The 25,766-nt window shown below is 50.2% G+C and overlaps 3 protein-coding genes across 3 annotated transcripts in view; 2 read left to right on the top strand and 1 right to left on the bottom strand.

Annotated features, from left to right (window-relative positions):
* The window catches only part of LOC132381403 (ciliated left-right organizer metallopeptidase), a 29,540-nt gene extending 13,465 nt beyond the window's left edge, over window positions 1-16,075 (top strand). The window contains exons 7-16 of the mRNA XM_059950791.1: window positions 1,209-1,293; window positions 1,788-1,927; window positions 6,032-6,212; window positions 7,726-7,795; window positions 8,473-8,569; window positions 11,773-11,877; window positions 12,165-12,287; window positions 12,806-13,092; window positions 15,428-15,604; window positions 15,801-16,075. Coding sequence (XP_059806774.1) covers window positions 1,209-1,293; window positions 1,788-1,927; window positions 6,032-6,212; window positions 7,726-7,795; window positions 8,473-8,569; window positions 11,773-11,877; window positions 12,165-12,287; window positions 12,806-13,092; window positions 15,428-15,604; window positions 15,801-15,990 — 1,455 coding nt within the window. The 3' untranslated portion in view covers window positions 15,991-16,075. The remainder of the gene's footprint in view (window positions 1-1,208; window positions 1,294-1,787; window positions 1,928-6,031; window positions 6,213-7,725; window positions 7,796-8,472; window positions 8,570-11,772; window positions 11,878-12,164; window positions 12,288-12,805; window positions 13,093-15,427; window positions 15,605-15,800) is intronic.
* A 72-nt stretch (window positions 16,076-16,147) lies between these two features.
* On the bottom strand, window positions 16,148-18,562 carry c26h14orf119 (chromosome 26 C14orf119 homolog). Its single transcript, XM_059950798.1, has 2 exons — window positions 18,424-18,562; window positions 16,148-17,055 (listed from the first exon to the last, which is right to left on the bottom strand). The coding sequence occupies exon 2, from the start codon at window positions 17,052-17,054 to the stop codon at window positions 16,614-16,616; it is 441 nt and encodes a 146-aa protein (XP_059806781.1). The 5' UTR covers window position 17,055; window positions 18,424-18,562; the 3' UTR covers window positions 16,148-16,613.
* Window positions 18,563-19,110: 548 nt separating this feature from the next.
* acin1b (apoptotic chromatin condensation inducer 1b) overlaps window positions 19,111-25,766 on the top strand; it is a 93,343-nt gene continuing 86,687 nt past the window's right edge. Inside the window, exon 1 of the mRNA XM_059950786.1 lies at window positions 19,111-19,250. Coding sequence (XP_059806769.1) covers window positions 19,113-19,250 — 138 coding nt within the window. The 5' untranslated portion in view covers window positions 19,111-19,112. The remainder of the gene's footprint in view (window positions 19,251-25,766) is intronic.

The following is a 25,766-nucleotide window of genomic DNA, read 5'->3' as shown; positions in this document are numbered from 1 at the left end:
ACGGGATAGGGGTGGAGGGAAGAGGGCTAGGGAAGGTGCATTCCCGATTCAGGAGATCGTCACAGCGGAGGTCCAAGAACAAGTTGCTGAGGGATCGGCCGAAGGTGGAGCTGAGAGAGAAGGTGGGGACGGTCACCTCAGGACTGGGCTGCAGAGACTGGTGCACCTGATCGCACCTGAGCTGGAGAGGGTGCGGAGAAGACTTAGGAGGATGTTGCCAGGAGAAGGAGAAGTTGGCCAGGCCAGGTCTTCACTCCTGTGTCGTAGGAGAGTGAGGGATGACATGATGCGTACTGCGATGAGAGGTGGAGGTAAGGTGGACAATGACAGTCCCCAGTGTAGGGGAGTTCAAAACAAGTGGGCTTAGATATAGGGTGAGAGGGGAAAGATTTAAAAGGGACCCAGAGTTTGTTAGTTACTGCCTGTTACACGCTGCTGTTTGGGGCATCAATGAAAGTCCTCCATCACTGTCTGTCCTCGGCCATATTGTGCCCCAGGTGTGGCCCAGGGTCCTCACTTCTGCCTCACCTGTACGGCACCAAGATGTCCTTGGTCTCCTGTGTCTCCTCCGACCCTCAGGGAATCCAATGAAGTACTGTCCTGATGATGAAGTTGGCCTCTCTTCTCACCACGTGCCCGATCCATCTTTAGTGTTTCTTCATGATGACTGTGGCCACGTCCTCTCGGTGACACCGAGGGTGGAGGGCGCGGTTGGAGACCTTTCCTGGCCAGAGAACACGGAGAATTTTCTGGAGGTTCGTGGTGTGGAATGACGCCAGCTTGGCAAGGTCATTCTCTGTCACGCTCCAGCATACAGGAGTGTGGAGAGAAGACAGCTCTGGTGTAGCTTCACCTCGGTGTGGACACAGTACCCGGTTAATCGTTGATCTGAAGAGTTTTTTGGACCCAGAGGGTGGTCCGTTTATGGAACAAGCCGCCCAAGGAAGTGGCTGAGGCTGATACATTAACATCATTTAAAAGGAACTTGGGCAGGTACACGGACAGGAAAGGTTCAGAGGAACATGGACCAACACAGACAGAGCAGACTGGCTTAGATAGGGTTTGGGTTAGCATGGACCAATTGGGACGATGGGCCTGTTTCCCTCCTGTGTGACTGTGACTTCTTGGGGCTGAGTCCAGTCAGTCCCTGCCCTAAACAGACGCCCTTCCCTCTCTGCCCTGACAAGACTTCCCTTTCTCTTTTCCAGACAACCATCCACGAGCTTTTCCATGCACTAGGATTCTCCAAGGACCTGTTCAACAGCTGGTTGGAGTGCTCACTGACCACTGACCGTAGGTAGAACCCCCATCCCGGGTACAGGTGGGGTAGGGGGAGAGGAGAGGAGGGGTTGTGGAGATGAGTGGGTCATGGGGAAAGGAGAGTGTCCTGGAGGTGGGGAGGAAGGGTGTCACAGAGATGGGGCAGGGATGTAGAAGAGGGTCACAGAGTTGGGGAGCAGCATAGGGGAGGGAGGATGTCCTTGAGATGGGGCAAGGGTGAAGGGGAAGGAGGGAGGAGGGTGCAGAGATGGCAAGGGGCTTAGGGGAAGGAGGTCATGGAGACGGGGAGTGGTGTAAGGGAGGAAGAGGGTCAGAAATGGAGAAAGGGTGTAGGGGAGGGAGGGGTTTGTGGAGAGGGAAAGATGTAAGGGTAGGTGGGAGGCGAGGAGTGTAGGGGAGGCAGGAAGTCACAGAGCTGGGGAGAGAGGTCATGGAGACAGGCCGGTGTGACTGGGGACGAGCCCTCTCAGTGGGTGTACCTGAGACAGTCCTCCCGCTCCCCACAGCCTCCCCCCACTGCTCCCAGCGCAGCTCTGTCACCAACACGGACCGCGGTACCGTCAGGATCTTCACCCCGAACGTCGTGGCTCAGATGCAGCGGCATTTCCACGCATCTTCGTCGCTCGGCGGGCCCCTCGAGAACTGGGTGAGTCTCACAGGCATCCGCTCTTCAGCTGCATCTGCCCGCCCCATGCCACCCACGCTCTCCTCTCCCTCAATCTCTCTCTTTCTCTCGTTCTTGTGCACCAGAGTGTGGAGGAGACACCCAGATTGCTTGGAGGGAGGGAGAGTTTAAAAGAAGCGTGCACATTTTTGCACGCCATAGTTCCCGAGAAGATATTGGACTGCACATAATTAGGCACTTGGCGAGGACCAATTAAAAAAAGGTTAAGTCCATGCGGAGCGGCCTTTGTGTGAGTGGGCCAGTGACGGAGTGGCGCGTTGAGGCTTGGGTAATTTGAAGTTCTGCCATCAGTAGATTTTTTTTCCATTATTCTTTCTTTATTTATTACTGCACATTTGGAAGAGTGGGAATGCTCCTTCTGTGGGATGCGGGAAAGCAGGGGGGTCTCCAGTGTCCCTGGTGACTACTCTGGCAAGAAGTGCATCCAGCTGCAACTTCTAACAGGAGATGGAGCGGGAACCGGATGAACGGATGAACAGGTAACTGGGTCATCGGGAGGGAGAAATGGGATAGGCAGCCAGTGCAGAGTAGTCCGTGGCCATCCCCCTCAACAACAGGCACACCGCTTTGGGTACCGTTGGGGAGGGATGACTTAGCAGAGGAAAGTCACAGCGGTCAGGTTCCTGGCTCTGCGGCTCAAAAGGGAAGCAGGGAGAAGAGACAAGCTGTAATGATAGGGGACTCGTTGGGTAGGGGAAAAGAAAGGAGGTCCTGTGAATGAGAATGAGATTCCTAGATGATTTGTTGTCTCCCAGATGCCGGGGGTATCGAGTCCATAGCGCTCTCAAGTGGGAGGGTTAGCACCCGGAGGTCATGGTCCACATTGGTACCAATGACAAGAGTAGAATGGATGACAAGATCTTGCCAGTAAGTTCCGGGAGTTAGGCACTAAGTTAAAAGACAGGAGCTCCAGGGCTGCGATCTGAGGATTCCTATCACGTGCTAGTAAAGCCAGAAATAGGAAGATCATTCCGTGGCTGAGGAGTTGACACAGGAGGGAGGGCGTCAGAGTTTTCGATCATTGGGCTCTCATCCAGTGAAGGTGGGGCCTGTATAGAAGGGATGGTTTGCACCAGAACTGGAGGGAGACTAATATCTCAGTGTGACGGTTTCCTAGTCCTGCACAGAGTTGGGGTTTAAACTAGAGTTGCAGGGGATGGGAACCAGAGCAACAGAGTACAGCAGAGTGGTTGTGGAGAAAAATGTTGCTCAGCCTACGTGCAAAGTCACGAGTCAAGAGGTTGAACATGGTGGACTAATGGTCCGAGCGGCGTATATTTCAATGCAAAGAGTATTGTAGGAAAGGTGGATGAGCTTAGGGCACGGACCAGCACGTGGAGTTATGATATTGTAGACATTAGTGAGACTTGGATGCTTGGGGGCAGGACTGGCAGCTCAATATTCTGGGGTTCCGTTGTTTTAGGTCCAAGAGAGCAGGAGGGATCATCAGGGGAGACTGGAGAACTCATGTAGTGAGGCTTCATGGGTGGAACTCAGGAACAAGGACAGTATGACCGCGTTAATGGGAAACGCGATCAGGAAAGTTTCCTTGATCAATATATAGAGGCCCCGAGTAGACAGAGAGTGATACTAGACCTCCTATTAGGGAATGAGATGGGACAGGTGACACTGTGCATCTAGTGATCATAATGTCATCAGCTTCAAGGCAGTTATGGAAAAGGATAGGTCTGGTCCTAGGGTTGAGATTCCAAACTGGAGAAAGGCCAGTTTTGATGGTATCAGAAATGATCTGGCAAGAGCGGAATGGGACAGGTTGGTTACAGGCAAAGGTGTACTTGGTAAGTGGGAGATCATCAAAAGTGAATTTTTTAGAGTACAGAGTTGGTATGTTCCTGTCAGAATAAAGGGCAAGGATAACAGGTTTGAGGAACCTTGGTTTTCAAAAGGTAGAAGGCGTGATTAAGAAAAAAAGAGGTGCATAGCAGGTAGAGGCAGATGGGAATACATGAGGAGTTTAAGAACTGCAAGAGAACACTTCAGAAGGAAATCAGGAGGGGTAAGAGAAGACATGAGCTTGCTCTAGCAGACAAGGTGAAGGAGAATCCTACGGAGATACTAAGAGCAAAAGGATAGCCAGTGGTGAAATTGCCCCTTTGGAAGACCAGAGTGGTAATCTATGTGTGGAGCCGAAAAAGATGGGTGAGGTATTAAATGGATATTTTGCACCTGCATTTACTTGAGAGACAGATACAGCGTGTGTAGATGTGAAGCAATGTGGCAGAGATTGTGGATTCTGTATAGACTAAAGAGGAGAAGGTCCTGAGGCAAATCAGAGTGACTATATGTTCCCTGGGACCCTGTGGGAGGTAAATGCAGAAATCTCAGGGGCCCTGGCAGAGATTTTTCAAATATCCATTGCCTTGCATGAGGTATTGGAGGATCGCTAATGTTCTGTTGTTTAAGAAAGGCTCTAAGAATAAGCCAGGAAATTATAGGCCAGTGAGCCTGACTTCATCAGTGGGAAAGCTATTGGAAAGCATTCTAAGGGACCAGATGTATGAATATTTGGATAGACTGGGATTGATTAGGGTGAGTCAACATGGCTTTGTCCATGGTAAGTCATGTCTAACCAATCTTAGAGTTTTTTGAGGAAGTTAGCAGGAAAGTTGTTGTCTATCTGGGCTTTACAAGGTCTTTAACAAGGAAGCTGGTCAAGAAGATTTAGTCGCTTGGCATTCAAGATGAGATACTAAATTGGATTAGACATTGGCTTTGTGGGAGATGCCAGAGAGTGGGAGTAGAATGTTGCCTCTCTGACTGGAGACCTATAATTAGTGCTGTGCTGGTCTATTGTCATCTATATAAACAGACTGGATGATACTGTGGTTAACTGGATCAGCAAATTTACAGATGACACCAAGATTAGGGGTGTAGTGGACAGCGAGAAAGACAAGCTCTTGTTGTAAGATCTGGACCAGCTGGTAAAATGGGCTAAAAAATGGCCGATGGAATTTACCGCAGACAAATGTGAGGTGTTGTACTTTGGGAGGACTATCCAGGGTAGGACTTACACAGTGAGCAGTTGGGCACCAAGGAGTGCTGTAGAACAGAGAGATCTGGGAATACAGATCCATAACTCCTAGAATGTGGTGTCACAAGTAGATAGGGTTGTAAAAAGTGCTTTTGGCATGTTGGCCTTCATAAGTCAATGCACTGAGTCCAGGAGTTGGAGTCTTATGTTGAAATTATGTAAGATGGTGATGGGGCCTAACTTGGAGTATTGTGCACAGTATTGGTCACCTACCTTCAGAAAAGTTGTTAATGAATTTGAAAGAGTGCGGAGGGCGGAGGTCTGGAGGAAAGGGAAGACTGAATAGGTTAGGACTTCATTCCTTGGAATGGAGAAGATCGAGAGGAGATTTGATAGAGGTATACAAGATTATGAGCTGTATAGATATAGATAGGGTAAATGCAAGTAGGGTTTTCCATGAAGATTGAATGAGATTTCAACTAGAGGTCATGGGTTAAGGGTGAAAGGTGAGAAGTTTGAGGGGAACATGAGGGGAAACTTCTTCACTCAGGGTTGTGAGAGGGTGGAATGAGTTGCTAGTGCAAGTGGTGCAGGCAAGCTTGATGTCAATGTTAATAAAAGATTGGATGGGAGGGGTATGGAGGGTATGGTCTGGGTGATGTCGATGGGAGAAGGCAGCTTAATGATTCAGCTCAGATAAGATGGGCCAAAGGGCCTGTTTCTGTGTTGTAATATTCTGTGACTCCCTTTTCATCTCCTTCCTTCTCTCTCTCTCCCCCTTCCTCCCTCTGCTTCTCATCTGTCTCCTCATTCCTACTGTCACCTCCCTTCCCTCCTCATTACCCCATCTCCTCCCTCCATCTTTCTCTCTTTCTTCCTCCTTCCCACCATCTCCATGTCTCTTCCTCCCGCCCCCCCACCAATTATCTCTCACTTTCTCCTGATCCCTCCTTCCCACTCGTTCTCCCTCATCACTTCCTCTAGCTCTTGTACTCCCTCCCCCTCTCTTTCACCCCCCTCCCCACCACCACCAGTATACCACAGATTGTGACACTTCCCGTTTCCTGCTCCAGTTACAGGAGGGACTGCCCTCCTCCCACTGGGAATCCCGCGTCCTGCAGGGATCCATCATGACGGCGGCGTTGGGTGCAGCGCGACACACCTTCATCGACCCGATTACACTGGGAGCCATGGCGGACACGGGATGGTACCAGGTGATATACCAAGGCAGTCAGCCTCTGGTCTGGGGCCAAGGTGAGTGAGAGAGATAGGGAGAGAGCGTACGGGGTCTGGTAGATTTCATCCAGGCATGGGGAGAGGGAGCTGTGCATGCTGTTGCCAGCGTGGGTCTGACCCAGGGAATGAGGAGATGGGAACTGTGCGTGGTGCTCCCAGTGATACAGAGATGGGAACTGTGCGTGGTGCTCCCAGTGATACGGAGATGGGAACTGTGCGTGGTGCTCCCAGTGATACGGAGATAGGAACTGTGCGTGGTGCTCCCAGTGATACGGAGATGGGAACTGTGCGTGGTGCTCCCAGTGATACGGAGATGGGAACTGTGCGTGGTGCTCCCAGTGATACGGAGATGGGAACTGTGCGTGGTGCTCCCCGTGATACGGAGATGGGAACTGTGCGTGGTGCTCCCAGTGATGGGAACTGTGCGTGGTGCTCCCCGTGTTACAGAGATGGGAACTGTGCGTGGTGCTCCCCGTGATACGGAGATGGGAACTGTGCATGGTGCTCCCAGTGATACGGAGATGGGAACTGTGCATGGTGCTCCCAGTGATAGAGTTGGGAACTGTGCGTGGTGCTCCCAGTGATACGGAGATAGGAACTGTGCGTGGTGCTCCCAGTGATACGGAGATGGGAACTGTGCATGATGCTCCCAGTGATACAGAGTTGGGAACTGTGCGTGGTGCTCCCAGTGATACGGAGATGGGAACTGTGCGTGGTGCTCCTGGTTTGGGTCTGACCCAAGGGAATTGTGCATATGGGAAAAGATCAGAATCAGGTTTATTATCACTGGCATGTGACATGAAATTTGTTAACTTAACAGCAGCAGTTCAGTACAATACACAATCTAGCAGAGAAAATTAATAAATAAATAAATACCTGGTCGTACACATATATTGAATAGATTTAAAATGTGCAAAAATCAGAAATACTGTACATTTAAAAAAGTGAGGTAGTGTCCAAGGGTTCAATGTCCATTTAGGAATCAGATGGCAGAGGGGAAATAGCTGTTCCTGAATCACTGAGTGTGTGCCTTCAGACTTCTGTATCTCCTACCTGATGGTAACAGTGAGAAAGGGGCATGCCCTGGGTGCTGGAGGTCCTTAATAATGGACGCTGTCTTTCTGAGACACCGCTCCCTGAAGATGTCCTGAGTACTTTGTAGGCTAGTACCCAAGGTGGAGCTGACTAGATTTACAACCCTCTGCAGTTTCTTTCGGTCCTGTGCAGTAGCCCCTCCATACCAGACAGTGATGCAGCCTGTCAGAGTGCCCTCCACTGTACAACTGTAGAAGTTTTCGAGTGTATTTGTTGACATGCTAAATCTCTTCAAACTCTTAATATAGTCACTGTCCTGCCTTGTTTATAACTGCATCGATATGTTGGGACCAGGTTAGATTCTCAGAGATCTTGACAGCCAGGAACTTGAAACTTCTCAATCTCTCCACTTCTGATCCCTCTGTGAGGACTGTTGTGTGTTTATCTTGCAATTAACACTTCCTTGAAACCCTTGTATTCCTGTCCAATCCAACAGGTCAGGGTGAGAATTTTGGTCTCACTGAAACTTGTCATGAGAATCCCTCAGAATATTTCTGTATTGGCAGGTATGGATGTGCCAGGGTGAATGGGAAGGGGTGGGGTCCCATTGGGAGTGTGGATAGTGGATGGGAAGAGGTGGGGTCCCATCAGGGTGTGGACAGTGGGAGTGAATGGGAAGGGGTGGGGACCCATTGGGAGTGTGGATAGTGGATGGGAAGAGGTGGGGTCCCATCAGGGTGTGGACAGTGGGAGTGAATGGGAAGGGGTGGGGACCCATTGGGAGTGTGGACGGTGGGAGTGAATGGGAAGGGGTGGGGACCCATTGGGAGTGTGGACAGTGGGAGGGAATGGGAAGAGGTGGGGTCCCATCAGGGTGTGGACAGTGGGAGTGAATGGGAAGGGGTGGGGACCCATTGGGAGTGTGGACGGTGGGAGTGAATGGGAAGGGGTGGGGTCCCATTGGGAGTGTGGACGGTGGGAGTGAATGGGAAGGGGTGGGGACCCATTGGGAGTGTGGACAGTGGGAGGGAATGGGAAGAGGTGGGGTCCCATCAGGGTGTGGACAGTGGGAGTGAATGGAAAGGGGTGGGGTCCCATTGGGAGTGTAAGGGAAGGGTGGGAGGGCAAATGGTCTCAGGGAACGGGGAGGAAGGTGGTCTGATCATGTCGGGAGTGCAGATAGTCAGAGTAAAGGGGAAGGTTTGGAGTCCCGTGTGTGAATGATACTGTACATCTACCTCAGCGGACTGGGCTGCCACTACCTGCACCTGGACAAGGCCTCCTGTCTCACGGACGACCTCCTCGATGGGTGTCGGATCTACAAACCTCTGGCCAACAGGGTAGGGAGTTAATGACTGAATGGGGTCCAGTGCTTCTCTCCTTCTCTCGCCATCACTCCCACTCAATCCCTCCCTTCTCCTTCACAGCCTCTCCCCTCTCTCTCTCACTGCTCAAGGTCACGTTGAATGAGTTGAATTTAAGAATACAGCAGTCGAAAACTCCGTTCAAGCCACACCTTCGGTTCCAGTTGCCCTTCACAGGAAGTGTATCGGGGGCTTTGGGGATAGAGGGCGTGAGGGGCTGGACAAGCTCTTGAGCAGCAGAAGCTGAGGGAAAACATATCCTTCTCTGCAGGGTGAATACCAGAGGGCCTCCATTTGAGGTGAGGGGCGTAAGTTCCAAGGCCATGTGCAGGGCAAGTTTTTTTACACAGCGAGTAGTGGTAGCTGGAATGCCCTGCCAGTAGAGGCAGATACGACAGAGGCCGTTAGACAGACATGCATGAACAGAGAAAGGAGGGGGACAGATAATGACAGAAGGGATTATTTCAATGAGCTGATACTACATAGAACCATAGAACATTACAGCACAGAAACAGGCCTTTTGGCCCTTCATGGCTGTGCTGAACCATTTTCCCACTGACCTGCACCCGGCCCATATCCCTCCATACATCTCTCATCCATGTACCTGTCCAAGTTTTTCTGAGATGTTAAAAGTGAGCCAGCAATTACAACTTCATCTGGCAGCTCATTCCACACTCCCACCACTCTCTGGGTGAAAAATGTTCCCTTTTAACTTTTCCCCCTTCACCCTCAACCCATGTCCTCTGGCTTTTTTCTCCCCTAGCCTCAGTGGAAAAAGCCTGCTTGCATTCACTCTATCTATACCCATCATAATTTTATATACCTCTATCAAATCTCCCCTCATTCTTCTACACTGCAGGGAATAAAGTCCTAACCTATTCAACCTTTCTCTGTAACTCAGTTTCTCAAGTCCCGGCAACATCCTTGTAAACCTCTGCACTCTTTCAACCTTATTAGTATCCTTCCTGTAATTCGGTGACCAAAACTGCACATAATACTCCAAATTCGGCCTCACCAATGCCTTATACAACCTCACCATAACATTCCAACTCTTATACTCAATACTTTGATTTATAAAGGCCAGTGTGCCAAAAGCTCTCTTTATGACACTATCTACCAGTGACCCACATTTAGGGAATTATGAATCTGTATTCCCAGATCCCTCTGTTCTACTGCACTGCTCAGTGTCCTACCTTTTACCTTGTATGTTCACTGCACTTGACTACGCATTTATTGAGATTCAGTGCGGAAATGCCCTTTGAACAATTTCAGAGTTGTTCTCCTCGCTAATAAATGAACTCTGAGCCGTGCCGCCCAGCAATCTCCTGAGTGAGGCCTAGCCTAATCATGGGACCGTTTACAATGACCAAATAACCTGCTAACTGGTATATCTTTGGAATGCGGGTGGTCACAGGGAGAACATACAGGCAGCGGTGGGAATTGAACCGAGGTCGCTGTGCTAACCACTACACTACCCTATCAATAGTCCCTTGGTCTATTGATTACCAGAGGCACATTTACCCAGGGGACCAATGTCATGAAAAATGTGCATTTATATTTTATGTACATCAGTCAATGAAAGCAAGCATGCAGGTACAGCAGGCAGTGAAGAAAGCTAATGGTATGCTGGCCTTCAGAACAAGAGGAATGGAGTATAGGAGTAAAGAGGTCCTTCTGCAGCTGTACAGGGCCCTGGTGAGACCCCACCTGGAGTATTGTGTGCAGTTTGGGTCTCCATTTGAGGAAGGACATTCTTGCTATTGAGGGAGTTTCATAAGGTTAATTCCCAGAATGGTGGGACTGTCACATGTTAAAAGATTGGAGCGACTGGGATTGTATACACTGGAATTTAGAAGGATGAGAGGGGATCTGATTGAAACATATAAGATTATTAAGGGATTGGACACGCTGGAGGCAGGAAGCATGTTCCCGCTGATGGGTGAGTCCAGAATTAGAGGCCACAGTTTAAGAATAAGGGGTAGGCCATTTAGAACAGTGATGCAGAAAATCTTTTTCACCCAGAGAGTGGTGGATATGTGGAATGCTCTGCCTCAGAAGGCAGTAGAGGCCAAGTCTCTGGATGGATTCAAGAGAGAGTTAGATAGAGCTCTTATAGATGGCAGAGTCAAGGGATATGGGGAGAGGGCAGGAACAGGGTACTGATTGTATATGATCAGCCATGATCACAGTGAATAGCGGTGCTGGCTAGAAGGGCCGAATAGCCTACTCCTGAACCTACAGTCTATTGTTTACACTGATTAACATAAATTAACATAACTTACTGGACAAAATAAATGTAACTATTGGGGGCAGTGGGAGGAGGAGGGAGGGAGGGAGAGGGAAGAGAGAGAAGGAGATGCAGTTGGAGGTAGTGTCAAGACTTTTCAGGTTTATTCAGTAGCCTGATGAGGGAGGAGAAGCTGTTTTTGACTCATCGAGTGTACCTCCTCCTCCGAGGATGTATTGAACAGAGGGTGTGTCCCGGAAGGTGAGCGTCCTCCTCGAGGCACTGTCTTCTTCCTTCCTTCTCAGCCCGAAACGTCGACCTGCTGAGTTCCTCCAGCATGTTGTGTGTGTTGCTCGGTTTTGAAGAAGTCCTCAATGGTGGGGAGGGCCGTGCCCCAGATGGAGTTGGCCGAGTCCACAATGCTCCGCAGCCCCTTGCAACCCTCTGCATTGCAGCCTGCATGCCAGGCAGTGATGCAGCTAGACTCAATGCAAGAAACACTTCTGCAGAAATTTGCTGCAGTCTTTGGTGCCATACCTTACCACATCTCCTCAAATTCCTAATGAAGTATAGCCACAGGCCTGCTTTCTTCACGATTATCATCAATGTATCGAGCCCCAGGACAGCTCCTCTGGGACGTTATACCCAGGAACTAGAAGCTGCTCACCCCTCAATGTGAACTGGTGTGTGTTCTCCCTACCTGAAGTCCACAATCTGATCCTTCAGCTTATTTGTTGAGTAGTTGTGACACCACTCATCCAGCCCATCTATCTCACTCCTGTCGGGCTCCTCATTGGCATCCCCACAGCAACACCGCTCACTGTGTCTCCGCCCCTAACAGTGTTCCTGCCCTTCCTCCTCACACTCCCTGTGCAGTTGTTTGAAGGGGGGGTAGGAAGAAACAGGGAGGGAGAGGGAGGGGAAAGCTGACATGCTCTCTCTCCCTGTGCAGAGTGAGTGCTGGAAGGCGGAGAACGCGGGCAGTGAGGGGGAGGCCAACGCTGGTGAGATCTACAGTGCTGACAGCCGCTGCTTCTTGTCCAACCTCAGCCGAGCGGTGAGTGTCTGGGGCCTCCCCTCCCAAACCCCTGCTCTACCCCCTCCCCACCTCTGAGCAGGAACCGGGGCTATGAACTAACCTGGTTTCATCAGGATTGGGTGGAGAAGGTCCGAGGAAGGGTGAGAGTGGGGGTGGGTGATGGGAGACGGGCAGGGGGAGGTAGAGGGGTGTGGGGGGAGGGTAGGGAGGGACCCTCACACTCAAAGAATTGTTTGACGGAGGAAGGGATGATGGGGGTGGGGATGTGACCCTGGAGACTGACCCCAACCTCTGCCTCACTACAGGGACCCCAAGGACAAGAGGCAGTCGGACGTTGCTACCTGCACCGGTGTCGTGGGTCGTGGGGCCTGGAGGTCAGAGTTCAGGGGTCAGACTGGCTCCCCTGTCGCCCTGGAGACAGTATCCAGGTAGGGAAGAGAGAACGAGTGGAGGAGTGAAGAAGGTCTTGGGGGGGAGAAAGAGAACGAAGGGAGGGGTGAGTGTGGGGATGGAGGAGAATAGAAAGGGGTGAAGAGAAACACGAGGAGATGAGGGAGGAGTTTAGGGCAGAGGAGGACGGAAGAGAATGTGGGAGAGTACAGGAGGGGATAAAAGGCAGGAGGGGGAGAGAATGGGAGGGGAGAACATGAGGGGTGGTAAAGGGAGGGTGGAAATAAAGGGAGCAGATTGGGGGGGCTGAAGGGGAGGGAAAGTAGGGGGTGGGGAGAACAGGAGGGGGTGAAGGAGATGGCAGGAGAGGTGAGGTGTTAAAGGGGAATGAAGGTGGAGAGAACAGAGCATGAAGTGAAGGCTGGAGAACTGGAGGGAGAATGTGAGGGGACTGAAGGTGGAGGAATGGAGGGGAGTGGAGGGGAAGGTGTAATGTTCTGTCAGTCGGGGAAAGGAGAAGACAAAACTAACACCCCTTCCCTCCTTTCTGTGGCAGGTCCCAGGATACCTTGGCCTCGTCTCCTGCCCCGCAGTGCTGTGTCAGGAGGGGGCTTGGCATCAGGACACTGTGGTCCCACAGACGACCCCTGACCCGCCCCCAAACTCCCCCACCAGGTCCCACCTGCCCGAGGGGGCCACCCATCCGACGTGCCAAGGGTGGGGGCAGATTTTTCGGCTGTCCGTCCGTCTGCAGTTCTCTGACAGGCCACCTTGTCCCCCACTCCAGTCCGGGGAGGTGGGTGGTGAGGGGGAGGAGGTCGCTCAGGTAGCCGGGATCCCCAGGTAACAGAGGAGTGGGGGGTGGGGGTCGGTAGAGAAAGCTGGGATCCCTGGATTGGGGAGAGGGAGACTTGCATGGAGGGTGAGGGGACAGAGGTGGGTCACAGGTCAACACAGTGGGAAACTGGCCTTTCAGCCCAACTACTTCATGCGGACCCCAATCCCCATGCAAGCCAGTCCCACTGTGAACTCGACCCAGATCATCGCCACAGACTAGTGGTAAATACAGTTACAAGGAAAAGTTGAGAACCCTTTGAAATTATCTGGTTTTCTGCATTAATTACTCATAAAATGTGGTCTGATCTTCATCTAAGACACAATAATAAACAAGCACAACTCAGTCACTGTCTAGATTCAAAAAAATTATGTGAACTTCTGGGGTAATGCTTTCTACAGAAGTTATTTGGAGTCAGGTGCTCCAAGCAGTGAAATGAGATTGGAGGTGAAGGTTGAAGAGGGGCCCTGCCCTATAAAAAAAACACACAAAATGAAGTTACTGACAGAACCTGCTCATTCCAAGAAAGACCTGTTTACGTGCACAATACCTCAATAAAAACAACTTTCAGAGGACCGTGGAAGAACTGTAGAGATGCGTGAAGCTGGAAAAGACTACTAAAGCAGTTTTAAAAACCTGAGTGTTCATCATTCCACAGCAAGAGAAATTGTCTATAAGTGGAGGTAATTCAGTGCTGTTGCTAACTCTCCCTCGGAGTGAGTATTCCGCAAAGGTGACACCAAGTGCACAACGTGCAATGCTGAAGAAAGTGTAAAAGAACCCAGGGGTAACAGCAAAAGACCGGAGAAATCTCTAGAACTTGATGAAGTCTTTGTTTATGTGTCCACTATAAGAAAAACACTGAATGGTGTTCATGGATGGACACCACCCAGGAGACCACTGCTCTCCAAAAATTGCTGCACGCGTCAAGTTTGAAAAAGACCACTTGGATGTTCTATAGCGCTTCTGGGACGATGTTCTGTGGGCAGATGAGACAAAAGCTGAACTTTCTGGCAGAAATGCACACCACATCCCAACTGTGAAGTACGGAGCAGCCAGCAACACGAGCACTAACAAGAAAAAGATCAGCAGTTGCTGGAAATCCGAGCAACACACACATAATGCTGGAGGAACAAACTATTCCAGCTGCTACCACCCGGGAAACAGTACCGCAGCATAAAAACCAGGACCGACAGGCCATCAGACTGATTAACTCATGCTGATGCAACTGTATTTCTAAGTTATGTTGACTATCCTGTCGTACATAATATTTAATACAAATTACTATAATTTAGACAGATGTAACAAAGATTTTTACTCCTTATGTATATGAAGGATGTAAGTACAGTAATCAAGTCAATTCAAACTCAGCAGGGGAGGCAGCATCTATGGAAAAGAGAATATTTGACATTTCTGGCTGAGGCCATTCATCAGGACTGATGGTTTGGGGCTGGACAGCTTGCAGTCATTGAGGGAGCAAGGAATTCAAAATTTATCAAGACATTTTACAGGAGAATGTCAGGGTAGCAGTCCGTCACCTGAAGCTTAAGACAAAGATCCAAAACACAAGAGTAAATCAACAGCAGAGTAGATTAAAAAGAAGAAAATTCATGTTTTGGAATGGTCAAGTCAGAGTCTGGATCTTACCCCAAATGAGATGCTGTGGCATGACCCAAAGAAGGCTGTTCATGCAAGGTATCCCAGAAATATTGAACTGAAACTGTTTGAACGGAGGAATGGTGTAAAGTTCCTCTGATCAGCAGCTACAGGATACGTCTGGTGGAGGTTGTCACTGCTGAAGGAGGTTCTACCAGTCATTAAATACAAAGGTTCACATACCTATTCCAGCCTGGATTGTGAATGATTAAACAATGTGTTCAATGAAGACATGTAAAGTATAATGGTTTGTGTATTATTAGTTTAGGCAGATTGTGTTTGTCTACTACTGTGACTTAGATGAAGATTAAACCACATTTTATGAGTAATTAATGCAGAAAACCAGGAGATTTAAAGGGTTCACAAATGTTTTGCTGCAACTATATGTTGTGTATCGCTCTGTGGCGGTGGTTTAGTACCAGACCAAAAGGTTATTATAAATAAACCAGAATAGTGAGGTTCAAGGACTGTTCAGAGGGGATGAAGCCATTCCTGAAACTTTTGGTGTGGGTCTTGGGGCTTCTGCCTCTCCTCCCTAATGGTAGTCACTGGGAGAGGGCGTATCCCAGATGGTGAGGGTCCTTAATCTTGTACCCCTGGGGGTGTAGACCCCACGAGCTGAGCTGCGGGAGGGAGCCAAGCGGAGACCTGGACTGAACCCCCCCCTCTCTCTACCTCTTCCTACAGAGGCCATGTCTCGCAGTCCTGGGTGTGCGGCCCCCACCAGCTGTGCCTGGAGTTCTGGGAGAGGGAGTGTGGGGAGCCCAGTGTACACTCTCTCCTGCGGCGGCTGCAGGGCAGTCTGCAACAGCAGCCTCTGCTTCTGCGTCTACGCGGGCACAACTGTACCATCCTCAGCGCCAGGTGCGAGCGGTGGGGGGGGGGGGGGGTGCCTGTCGGAGGGGAGGGGTGCCAGAGGGCTGTCTGTCACTGGGGGTCGGTTGCCTCTGTGTCTGTGCGGAGGGGGTGCACCACACACACGGGGACAGAGCTTCCCTGCTGTGCGCACCAGGAGGGGTACACGCGTGCCACACTGACCCCTCTCCCTCTCTCCACACAGGGCAGAGCCTCCGCCGGACACGGTGACCGCAGTGACCGCGGCGTGCGCCTCGCTCTCGGGGCTCCTGGCGATGGCGGTGCTGGGCCTGGGCACCTCACGACTGCTCCGCAGGGGGAGGCGGCGCGTGGGGGCGGGGCAAGGGGCCGACACCTGCCCCCCAGGAGAGACAGAACACAAGCCACAGCCCTAGGAGGGGGAGGCGGAAACTCCTCACCAAATACGAGCCCTCCCCAATTTTTCCCCACCGACCCCTCTCAATCCTGATTCCCCTCCCCATTTAGCATCCCTTTCTTGCCCCTCCAATACCCCTGCTCACACCGCCGATCCCACTAAGTCATGCAAACACACAGAGGAACGCAGATTGGTTTTATTCATGGTGCAGGCAGACAGATGAATGGACGCGAGGTGGGAGGGGAGAGGAAAGGATGGGTGACCCGCCCCACCTCCAGACCTTCCCTGCAGTCCTGGTTATTGGGGGTGGCGGGGGGGAAGATTGGTATGTCTTCCCCCCAGCTCTCTTCACATCCTGTCCAGCTCTCGGTCTCTCAGTTGCAGTTGCCCACCCCGACAGGGATGTCCTGTCCCACGGTCCTGCCAGCTCTGGATAGAAGCAGTCCACGACGATGGGGCAGGGAGGGCTGAGGGGCACCATCCCGGCCAGCTCTACTTGGAAGGCGGGGAAGGGGGACCCCATGCCTTCAGGTCTCTCTCTCTGGGTCTGCGAGGGCAGAGGAGGACCCAGGAGGGGCGATCCCGCCGCTCAGACCTCGCCCACGAAGGAGGGGAGGGCCGGGGAAAGGGGGCCGCAGGCTTTCAGGCCTCTCCCACACTTCCGGCCAGCTCCCGATAGAAACGGTCTGCGAAGGCCGGCTCGCTCTCCTCCAGGGCAGCCAGCAGCCGGTTCCTGTCGTCGGGGCCCCAGGCCTGGAACCAGCGGGCCCACTGCCCCAGCTGGAGCTGGGCAGGGCTGGGAGACTCCCCAGAGACGCCCAGGGCCCCCAGCGCCGGCAATAGACCCCACGCCTTGCCTGGCACCGCCCCCTGCAGCAACTGGTAGAGGAAGCACTCCCGCTGGGCCGGGGGCCAGTGGCGGAACCAGCGAACCACACAAGCTATCTGCTGGGAGGGTCCCTGGGGCAGCGGGTCTGAATACATCCCGTGGAGGGGCTGTGGGAAGAAGGGAGAGATCCTGTCCTCCAATTCTGTTCTGAGAGTGCTCTGTGCATGGAGAGCTGTCCCATCTTCTGCTTCCATCCTGGAGGATAGAGGGGAGAGAGGTCAGAGCCCTGTCACAACCATTCTGCCACTTCATCACCACCCTGGGGCCAGAGGTGAGAGCAGTCTCCAACTCTGCCCTTACCCTCATCTTCAAACTGGAGGGGTTGTGACTGTGAGGAGAGAGGAGAGCGCTCATCCTCCATCTCCAATCTGGAGGGGTGGTGGGGAGAGGAATTAGTGTGTGTTGCTCCTGTTCCAACCCCTACCCTGACAAGCTCCCTCTCCTCAGCCTCCACATTGCTGTGGGTGAAGAGAGAGGGGAATCAGCGTGTGTTTGACCCTCATCTGCTTCCATCCCAGACCGGTGTGGTAGGGAGAGGGAGGGGGGGACATCTGCAGTCTGCATCAGACCACTCCCCCCCAACACCCCTCTCTGGTCAATCTACCCCAAACATCAGCTTCTCCGCTGCTCCCCACCCAACCCCTCCATCTCCATCCCAGGTGCTGAAGAGAGGGGAGAGGCTGGTGTCTGTGTCCATGTCACCACCTCCCTCTCGCAAACCATTCCCTCCCCCACCCACAACCCTCCATCTCTTTTCCCCCGCCCTGACACCAGCAGGGAGTTTCCTTCGGACCTTTGGTCCTTCAGCAGGTCCAATCCTGCCTGTGTGGAGATTGCACGCTCTTCCTGTGACCACGTGGCTTTCCCTAGGTTCTCAGATTTCCTCCCACACCATAGGATTATTGATGAAGCACCCCACCTCCGCTGTATGGAAGAGGGGAGCAAAGGGGAAGAGGGAGGAAGTAGGTGGGAACTGGTGGGCTGAACAGTCTTAATCTGTCCTCCATCTCCGAATAAATGAGTTGCTCTGGTTCTCAGACTGCAGAATTCCATTTCCCCCTATACTGCTACAAGACACAGAATCACAGTTCAGCCATTCAGCCCATCTAGTCTTCTGATTTCCTATCGACCGCATTTCCTGCCTGTGACCTTTGACACCTTTACCAATCAAGAAGTTGTCACCCTCCCCAAGGTTTTCAAATGACCTGGCCGCCACAGCTGCCTGTGGCAACGAATACTTCAGATTCACTACCCTCTGGCTAAAGAACGCTCTGTTCTGTAGGGAAATCATTGAACTCTGAGGTTACACTTCCCGATCCTTGGGTCTCCCACTGTTCAAAACATAACCTTCGCCTCTAACTTTAGGCTTTCTAATAAGCGATAGGTTTCACTGAGATAGCCCCTCATTCTTCTAAACTCCACAGCAGAGGGGCCTGACTGTCCCTCCAGACCCTGTAATAGGCCAGAGGGAGCGAAATGCCCCCACCATTTCCAAGAACTTTCCCCAGAGAAATAAACTCACTCATTGCTGCCCCGAAGGTGTTAATCAAACTCGGAACTCACCTGCTGTTGCCCCTTTAAACAGCCGCAACGGCCCCACTTCCGGCTACTGGCCCCGCCCAGTGAGGGCAGGGCTGACGGTGACGTTTAGGTACCGGGCGAACGGTCAGACTCCGGAACGGCGGAAAGACCCGAACGTGGAACGAAAATCGCCGAAGTTGGGCCCGCGGTTAATTAAAAAGGATTAAAGTATATCGTTGTGACTACGAGCTGTACTTATGTATTTTCTTCAGTAAATCTGGTGGCGTCATGTAGCTTGATAGTTTAAAGCCGCTTTTCCTCGGAAACAGCCGCTACGGATCAGAAGACAGTTCCAGTGGGCGAGGCTTGGATTTGACCATTGCTGAGCCGCGGCTATCGGAAGCCAAGCAACCCAAAGGGACGCAGGCCACCTGCTGCACATCCGACCAATGAGAAGTAAGCTCGTCAGGTTGGCGAGCCTATGGGAAACTGGAGCAAAGGCCGCTAATCGGCTAATGGGAAACAGGAGAACGTTGAGCCACAGGCCAATGGGAAGAGAGTGAATCACAGATCGGCCAATAGGAGGACGCCTCGAATTCTTAATTGCAGGAGTGACACGTGAGGGCGGGGCGTCGTCTGGAAGCAGCCGAAGCCTCGCCGGAAAGAGCCGAAGAAGCGGCTCCTCCTCTCCGGCTCCCCCCACCTTGTCGGCCCGAGCGGGAGCAGGGAAAATGGCGGATCTAGAAGACGTGACTCTGGACGGCAGGGAGCTGCAGAAACTACGCGTCACCGACCTGAAGGCGGCCCTGGAGGAACGCGGCCTGGCCAAGAGCGGCTCCAAGAACGCACTGATCAAGCGGCTTAAGGGGGTGAGCGGTGGGCGGGCAGGAACCCGGGCGGCAAAGGCCTGGAGTTAAACCGCCGCCCCACTTGTTTGTGGCGAGCGGCCGGGCCGTACTGCGCCTGCGCGCAGGGTGCTGAGGGACGGTCCCCGACGCACTGCGCATCCACGGCGCTGCCGAGTACCGGTCCTCGACCTGATGCGCCTGTGCGGTTGGGAGAACGGGCAGCGGTCTGACTTTTGGACCTGCGTGATCCGGACCCACTTCACCTGTGTTGAGTGGAGGTGGAGGGGGGGTGTTGGGGGCTAGCGAGGGCATTGCACATGCGCCTCTGCGTAGCTGGGTGACCAATGAGAGAGTCGATATGTCTCTCTGTCAAACTCGTAACTGGCCAATCAGAGTCTATATCTCTGACCAAAGAGTCAGAACACCTGATCAGGAAGAGTCGTTCGGCTCGACAACTCTTCAGCCTGTTTATTGAAGTCTCGATGACTCGTTGATGCATGAAAGTACCCTCTTTAAATCACTGATCAATTATATTCTCTGGCTGGTAACCTCAGTTACTTACTGACCAATCTGGTAGTTTAACTAACACCTGCCGTCGCTCGGTAACGAATCAGAGACACTAAACCGACCAATCAACCAGTTTGTTCATTACAGCTAAAAATACAACAGGCAATACTGTATGTCACCCTCAAAAAAATTGACTAATTAGAGTCTGGCCATGCTCCAATCACGTAAATAACATGCTCCAATCAGAGTATGCTTGTCACCGTTAATAACTTACAGAGCAATCAGAAAGTCAACGTTTAACTCAACCAATTCGCTCAATATGTAATTATACAGACTTATTGTTTATTCAAAATGAGGGTCACTCACTGTGTAATTGTACAAAGTGACTGTTTATTCAGGGTGAGGGTCACTCACTGTGTAACTGCACAGAGTCACTCTTTGTTCATGATGAGGGTCACTGTGTAACAATACAGCATCACTGTTTATTCAGGGTGACGGTTACTCAGTGTGTAACTGTACAGAATCACTGTTTATTGAGGGTGAGGGTCACTCACTGTGTAACTGTACAGTGTCACTGTTTAACTGTAAAGAGACGCTATTTATTCTGGGGACGGTCACTGTAACTGTACAGAGTCACTGTTTATTCATGATGAGGGTCACTGATTAACTGTACAGAGTCGCTATTTATTCTGGGGACGGTCACTGTGTAACTGTACAGAGTCACTGTTTATTCAAGGTGACGGTCACTCACTGTGTAACTGTACAGAATCACTGTTTATTCAGGGTGAGGGTCACTCACTATGTAACTGTACAGAGTCACTGTTTATTTTGGGAACGGTCACTGTGTAACAGTACAGAGTCGCTGTTTATTCTGGGGACAGTCACTGTGTAACTGTACAGAGTCAATGTTTATTCGGGATGAGTGTCAGTTACTGTGTAACTGTACAGAGTCACTGATTATTCATGGTGAGGGTCACTGTAACAGTACAGAGTCACTGTTTATTCAGGGTGAGGGTCGCTCACTGTGTAACTATACAGAGAGGGTCAGTCCTTGTATGACTGCACAGAGTCACTGTTTATTCAGGGTGAGAGTCACTCACTATGTAACTGTACAGAGTCAATGTTTATTCAGGGCGAGGGTCTCTCCTTGTGTGACTGTACAGAGTCACTGTTTATTCAGGGTGAGGGTCACTCACTGTGTAACTGTACAGAGTCACTGATATTCAGGGTGAGGGTCACTCCTTATTTGACTGTACAGAGTCACTTGCATATTCGTAGGTGATGGTCACTCCTTGTATGACTGCACAGAGTCACTGTTTATTCTGTCTGAGGGTCACTCCTTGTGGGAGTGTACAGAGTCACTGATATTCAGGGTGAGGGTCACTCCTTGTTTGACTGTACAAAGTCACTTGTATATTCGTGGGTGATGGTCACTCCTTGTATGTGCGCAGAGTCACTGTTTATTCAGGGTGAGGGTCACTCCTTGTTTGACTGTGCAGTGTAAATTGTTTATTCAGGGTGAGGGTCACTCACTATGTAACTGTACAGAGTCACTGTTTATTCAGGGCGAGGGTCACACACTGTTTGTAACTGACAAGAGTCACTGTTTATGCTGGGGACGGCCACTGTGTAACTGTACAGAGTCACTGTTTATTCATGGTGAGGGTCACTGTGTAACTGTACAGAGTCACTGTTTATTCAGGCTGATGGTCACTCAGTGTGTAACTGTACAGAGTTACTGTTTATTAAGGGTGAGGGTCACTCCTTGTGTGACTGTACAGAGTCACTTGTTTTTTCGGTGTGAGTGTCACTCACTGTGTAATTGTACAGAGTCACCTGTTTGGTGTGAGTGTCACTCACTGTGTAATTGTACAGAGTCACTGTTCATTTTGGGTGACGGCCACTGTGACTGTACAGGGTCACTGTTTATTCAGGGTGAGGGTAGCTCACTCTGTAACTGTACAGAGGGTCACTCCTTGTGTGATTGTAGAGAGTCACTGTTTATTCACGGTGAGGGTCACTCACTGTGTAACTGTACAGAGTTACTGTTTATTCAGGGTGATGGTCACTCAGTGCGTAACTGACAAGAATCAATGTTTATTCAGGGTGAGGGTCACTCCTCGTGTGACTCCACAGTGTCCCTGTTCATTCTGGGTGATGGTCACTGTGACTGTACTGGGTCACTGTTTATTCACGGTGAGGGTCACTCACTGTATAATTGTATAGTGACACTGTTAATTCTGTGTGAGGGTCACTCCTTGTGTGACTGTACAGAGTCACTGTTCATTCAGGGTTAGGGTCACTCTTTGTGTGACTGTACAGAGTCACTGTTTATTCATGGTGCGGGTCACTCACTGTGTAACTGTACAGAGTCACTGTATATTCAGGGTGACAGTCACTCCCTGTGTAACTGTACAAAGTCACTGTTTATTCAGGGTGAGTGTCGCTCACTGTTTGTAACTGACAAGAGTCACTGTTTATTCAGGGTGAATGTCACTTACTGTGTAACTATATAGAGTCACTGTTTATTCGTGGTGAGGGTCACTGTTTAACTGTACAGAATCACTGTTTATTTTGGGGACAGTCACTGTGTAACTGTACAGAGTCACTCTTTGTTCATGATGAGGGTCACTGTGTAACAATACAGTGTCACTGTTTATTCAGGGTGAGGATCACTCACTCTGTAACTGTACAGTGTCACTGTTTAACTGTAAAGAGTCACTATTTATTCTGGGAACGGTCACTGTGTAACTGTACAGAGTCACTGTTTATTCAAGGTGACGGTCACTCCTTGTTTGACTGTACAGAGTCACTTGTATATTCGTGGGTGATGGTCACTCCTTGTATGACTGCGCAGAGTCACTGTTTATTCAGGGTGAGGGTCACTCCTTGTTTGACTGTGCAGTGTAAATTGTTTATTCAGGGTGAGGGTCACTCACTATGTAACTGTACAGAGTCACTGTTTATTTTGGGAACGGTCACTGTGTAACAGTACAGAGTCGCTGTTTATTCTGGGGACAGTCACTGTGTAACTGTACAGAGTCAATGTTTATTCGGGATGAGTGTCAGTTACTGTGTAACTGTACAGAGTCACTGATTATTCATGGTGAGGGTCACTGTAACAGTACAGAGTCACTGTTTATTCAGGGTGAGGGTCGCTCACTGTGTAACTATACAGAGAGGGTCAGTCCTTGTATGACTGCACAGAGTCACTGTTTATTCAGGGTGAGAGTCACTCACTATGTAACTGTACAGAGTCAATGTTTATTCAGGGCGAGGGTCTCTCCTTGTGTGACTGTACAGAGTCACTGTTTATTCAGGGTGAGGGTCACTCACTGTGTAACTGTACAGAGTCACTGATATTCAGGGTGAGGGTCACTCCTTATTTGACTGTACAGAGTCACTTGCATATTCGTAGGTGATGGTCACTCCTTGTATGACTGCACAGAGTCACTGTTTATTCTGTCTGAGGGTCACTCCTTGTGGGAGTGTACAGAGTCACTGATATTCAGGGTGAGGGTCACTCCTTGTTTGACTGTACAAAGTCACTTGTATATTCGTGGGTGATGGTCACTCCTTGTATGTGCGCAGAGTCACTGTTTATTCAGGGTGAGGGTCACTCCTTGTTTGACTGTGCAGTGTAAATTGTTTATTCAGGGTGAGGGTCACTCACTATGTAACTGTACAGAGTCACTGTTTATTCAGGGCGAGGGTCACACACTGTTTGTAACTGACAAGAGTCACTGTTTATGCTGGGGACGGCCACTGTGTAACTGTACAGAGTCACTGTTTATTCATGGTGAGGGTCACTGTGTAACTGTACAGAGTCACTGTTTATTCAGGCTGATGGTCACTCAGTGTGTAACTGTACAGAGTTACTGTTTATTAAGGGTGAGGGTCACTCCTTGTGTGACTGTACAGAGTCACTTGTTTTTTCGGTGTGAGTGTCACTCACTGTGTAATTGTACAGAGTCACCTGTTTGGTGTGAGTGTCACTCACTGTGTAATTGTACAGAGTCACTGTTCATTTTGGGTGACGGCCACTGTGACTGTACAGGGTCACTGTTTATTCAGGGTGAGGGTAGCTCACTCTGTAACTGTACAGAGGGTCACTCCTTGTGTGATTGTAGAGAGTCACTGTTTATTCACGGTGAGGGTGACTCACTGTATAATTGTATAGAGTCACTGTTTATTCAGGGTGAGGGTCACTCCTTGTGTGACTGTACAGAGTCACTTGTTTATTCGGTGTGAGTGTCACTCACTGTGTAATTGTACAGAGTCACTGTTCATTTTGGGTGACGGTCACTGTGACTGTACTGGGTCACTGTTTATTCACGGTGAGGGTCACTCACTGTATAATTGTATAGTGACACTGTTAATTCTGTGTGAGGGTCACTCCTTGTGTGACTGTACAGAGTCACTGTTTATTCTGTGTGAGGGTCACTTCTTGTGTGACTGTACAGAGTCACTGTTTATTCTGTGTGAGGGTTACTCCTTGTGTGACTGTACAGAGTCACTGTTTATTTTGTGTGAGGGTCACTCCTTGTGTGACTGTACAGAGTCACTGTTTATTCTGTGTGAGGGTCACTCCTTGTATGACTGTACAGAGTCACTGATATTCAGGGTGAGGGTCACTCCTTATTTGACTCTACAGAGTCACTTGTTTATTCGGTGTGAGTGTCACTCACTGTGTAATTGTACAGAGTCACTGTTTATTCATGGTGAGGGTCACTGTGTAACTGTACAGAGTCACTTTTTATTCTGGGGACGGTCATTGTGTAACTGCACAGTCACTGTTTATTCAGGGTGATGGTCACTCAGTGTGTAAAAGTACAGAGTCACTGTTTATTAAAGGTGAGGGACACCCCTTCTGTAATTGTAGAGAGTCTCTTGTTTATTTGGTGTGAGTGTCACTCACTGTGTAATTGTACAGAGTCACTGTTCATTTTGGGTGACGGTCACTGTGACTGTACAGGGTCACTGTTTATTCACGGTGAGGGTCACTCACTGTATAATTGTATAGTGACACTGTTTATTCAGGGTGAGGGTCACTCACTGTATAATTGTATAGAGTCACTGTTTATTCAGGGTGAGGGTCACTCACTGTATAATTGTATAGAGTCACTGTTTATTCAGGGTGGGGGTCACTCACTGTGTAACTGTACAGAGTCACTGTTTATTCAGGGTGAGGGTCACTCCTCGTGTGACTGCACAGTGTCTCTGTTTATTCAGGGTGAGGGTCACTCACTGTGTAATTGTACAGAGTCAGTGTTCATTCTGGGTGATGGTCAATGTGTAATGGTACAGAGTCACTGTTTATTCATGTTGACGGTCACTGTGCAACAGTACAGAGTGACTGTTTATTCAGGATGAGTGTCAGTCACTGTGTAAGTGTACAGAGTCGCTGTTTATTCAGGGTGATGGTAACTCTCTGTGTACCTGTAGAGAGTCACTGTTTATTCAGTTTGACAGTTACCCACTGTGTAACTGTACAGATTCACTGTTTATTCAGTGTGACGTTTACTCACTATGTAATTGTACAGTGTAACTGTTTATTGAGGGTGAGGGTCAATCACTTTGCAACTGTGCAGGGTCACTGTATTCAGTGTGTGGGTCACTCACTGTTTGTAACTGACAAGAGTCACTGTTTATTCTGGGGACAGTCACTGTGTAACTGTACAGAGTCACTGTTTATTCATGGTGAGGGTCACTGAGTAACAGTACAGAGTCACTGTGTAACTGTACAGAGTCACTTTTTATTCTGGGGACGGTCACTGTGTAACTGTACAGTCACTGTTTATTCAGGGTGATGGTCACTCAGTGAGTAACTGTATAGAGTCACTGTTTATTAAGGGTGAGGGTCACTCACTGTGTAATTGTACAGAGTCACTGTTCATTTTGGGTGACGGTCACTGTGACTGTACTGGGTCACTGTTTATTCAGGGTGAGGGTCACTCAGTGTGTAACTGTACAGAGTTACTGTTTATTCAGGGTGAGGGTCACTCCTCGTGTGACTGCACAGTGTCTCTG

The sequence above is a fragment of the Hypanus sabinus genome, chromosome 26, assembly GCF_030144855.1.
Source record: "Hypanus sabinus isolate sHypSab1 chromosome 26, sHypSab1.hap1, whole genome shotgun sequence".
In the NCBI taxonomy this organism is placed as follows: domain Eukaryota; kingdom Metazoa; phylum Chordata; class Chondrichthyes; order Myliobatiformes; family Dasyatidae; genus Hypanus; species Hypanus sabinus.
Note: the sequence above shows the minus strand (reverse complement) of the source record. Positions and strands in the feature narration are given on the sequence as shown.

Bases quoted from the DNA above. Each gene is read 5' to 3' on its own strand.
- c26h14orf119 (XM_059950798.1), bottom strand. From the start codon at position 17,054: ATGGAAGCAGAAGATGGGACAGCTCTCCATGCACAGAGCACTCTCAGA.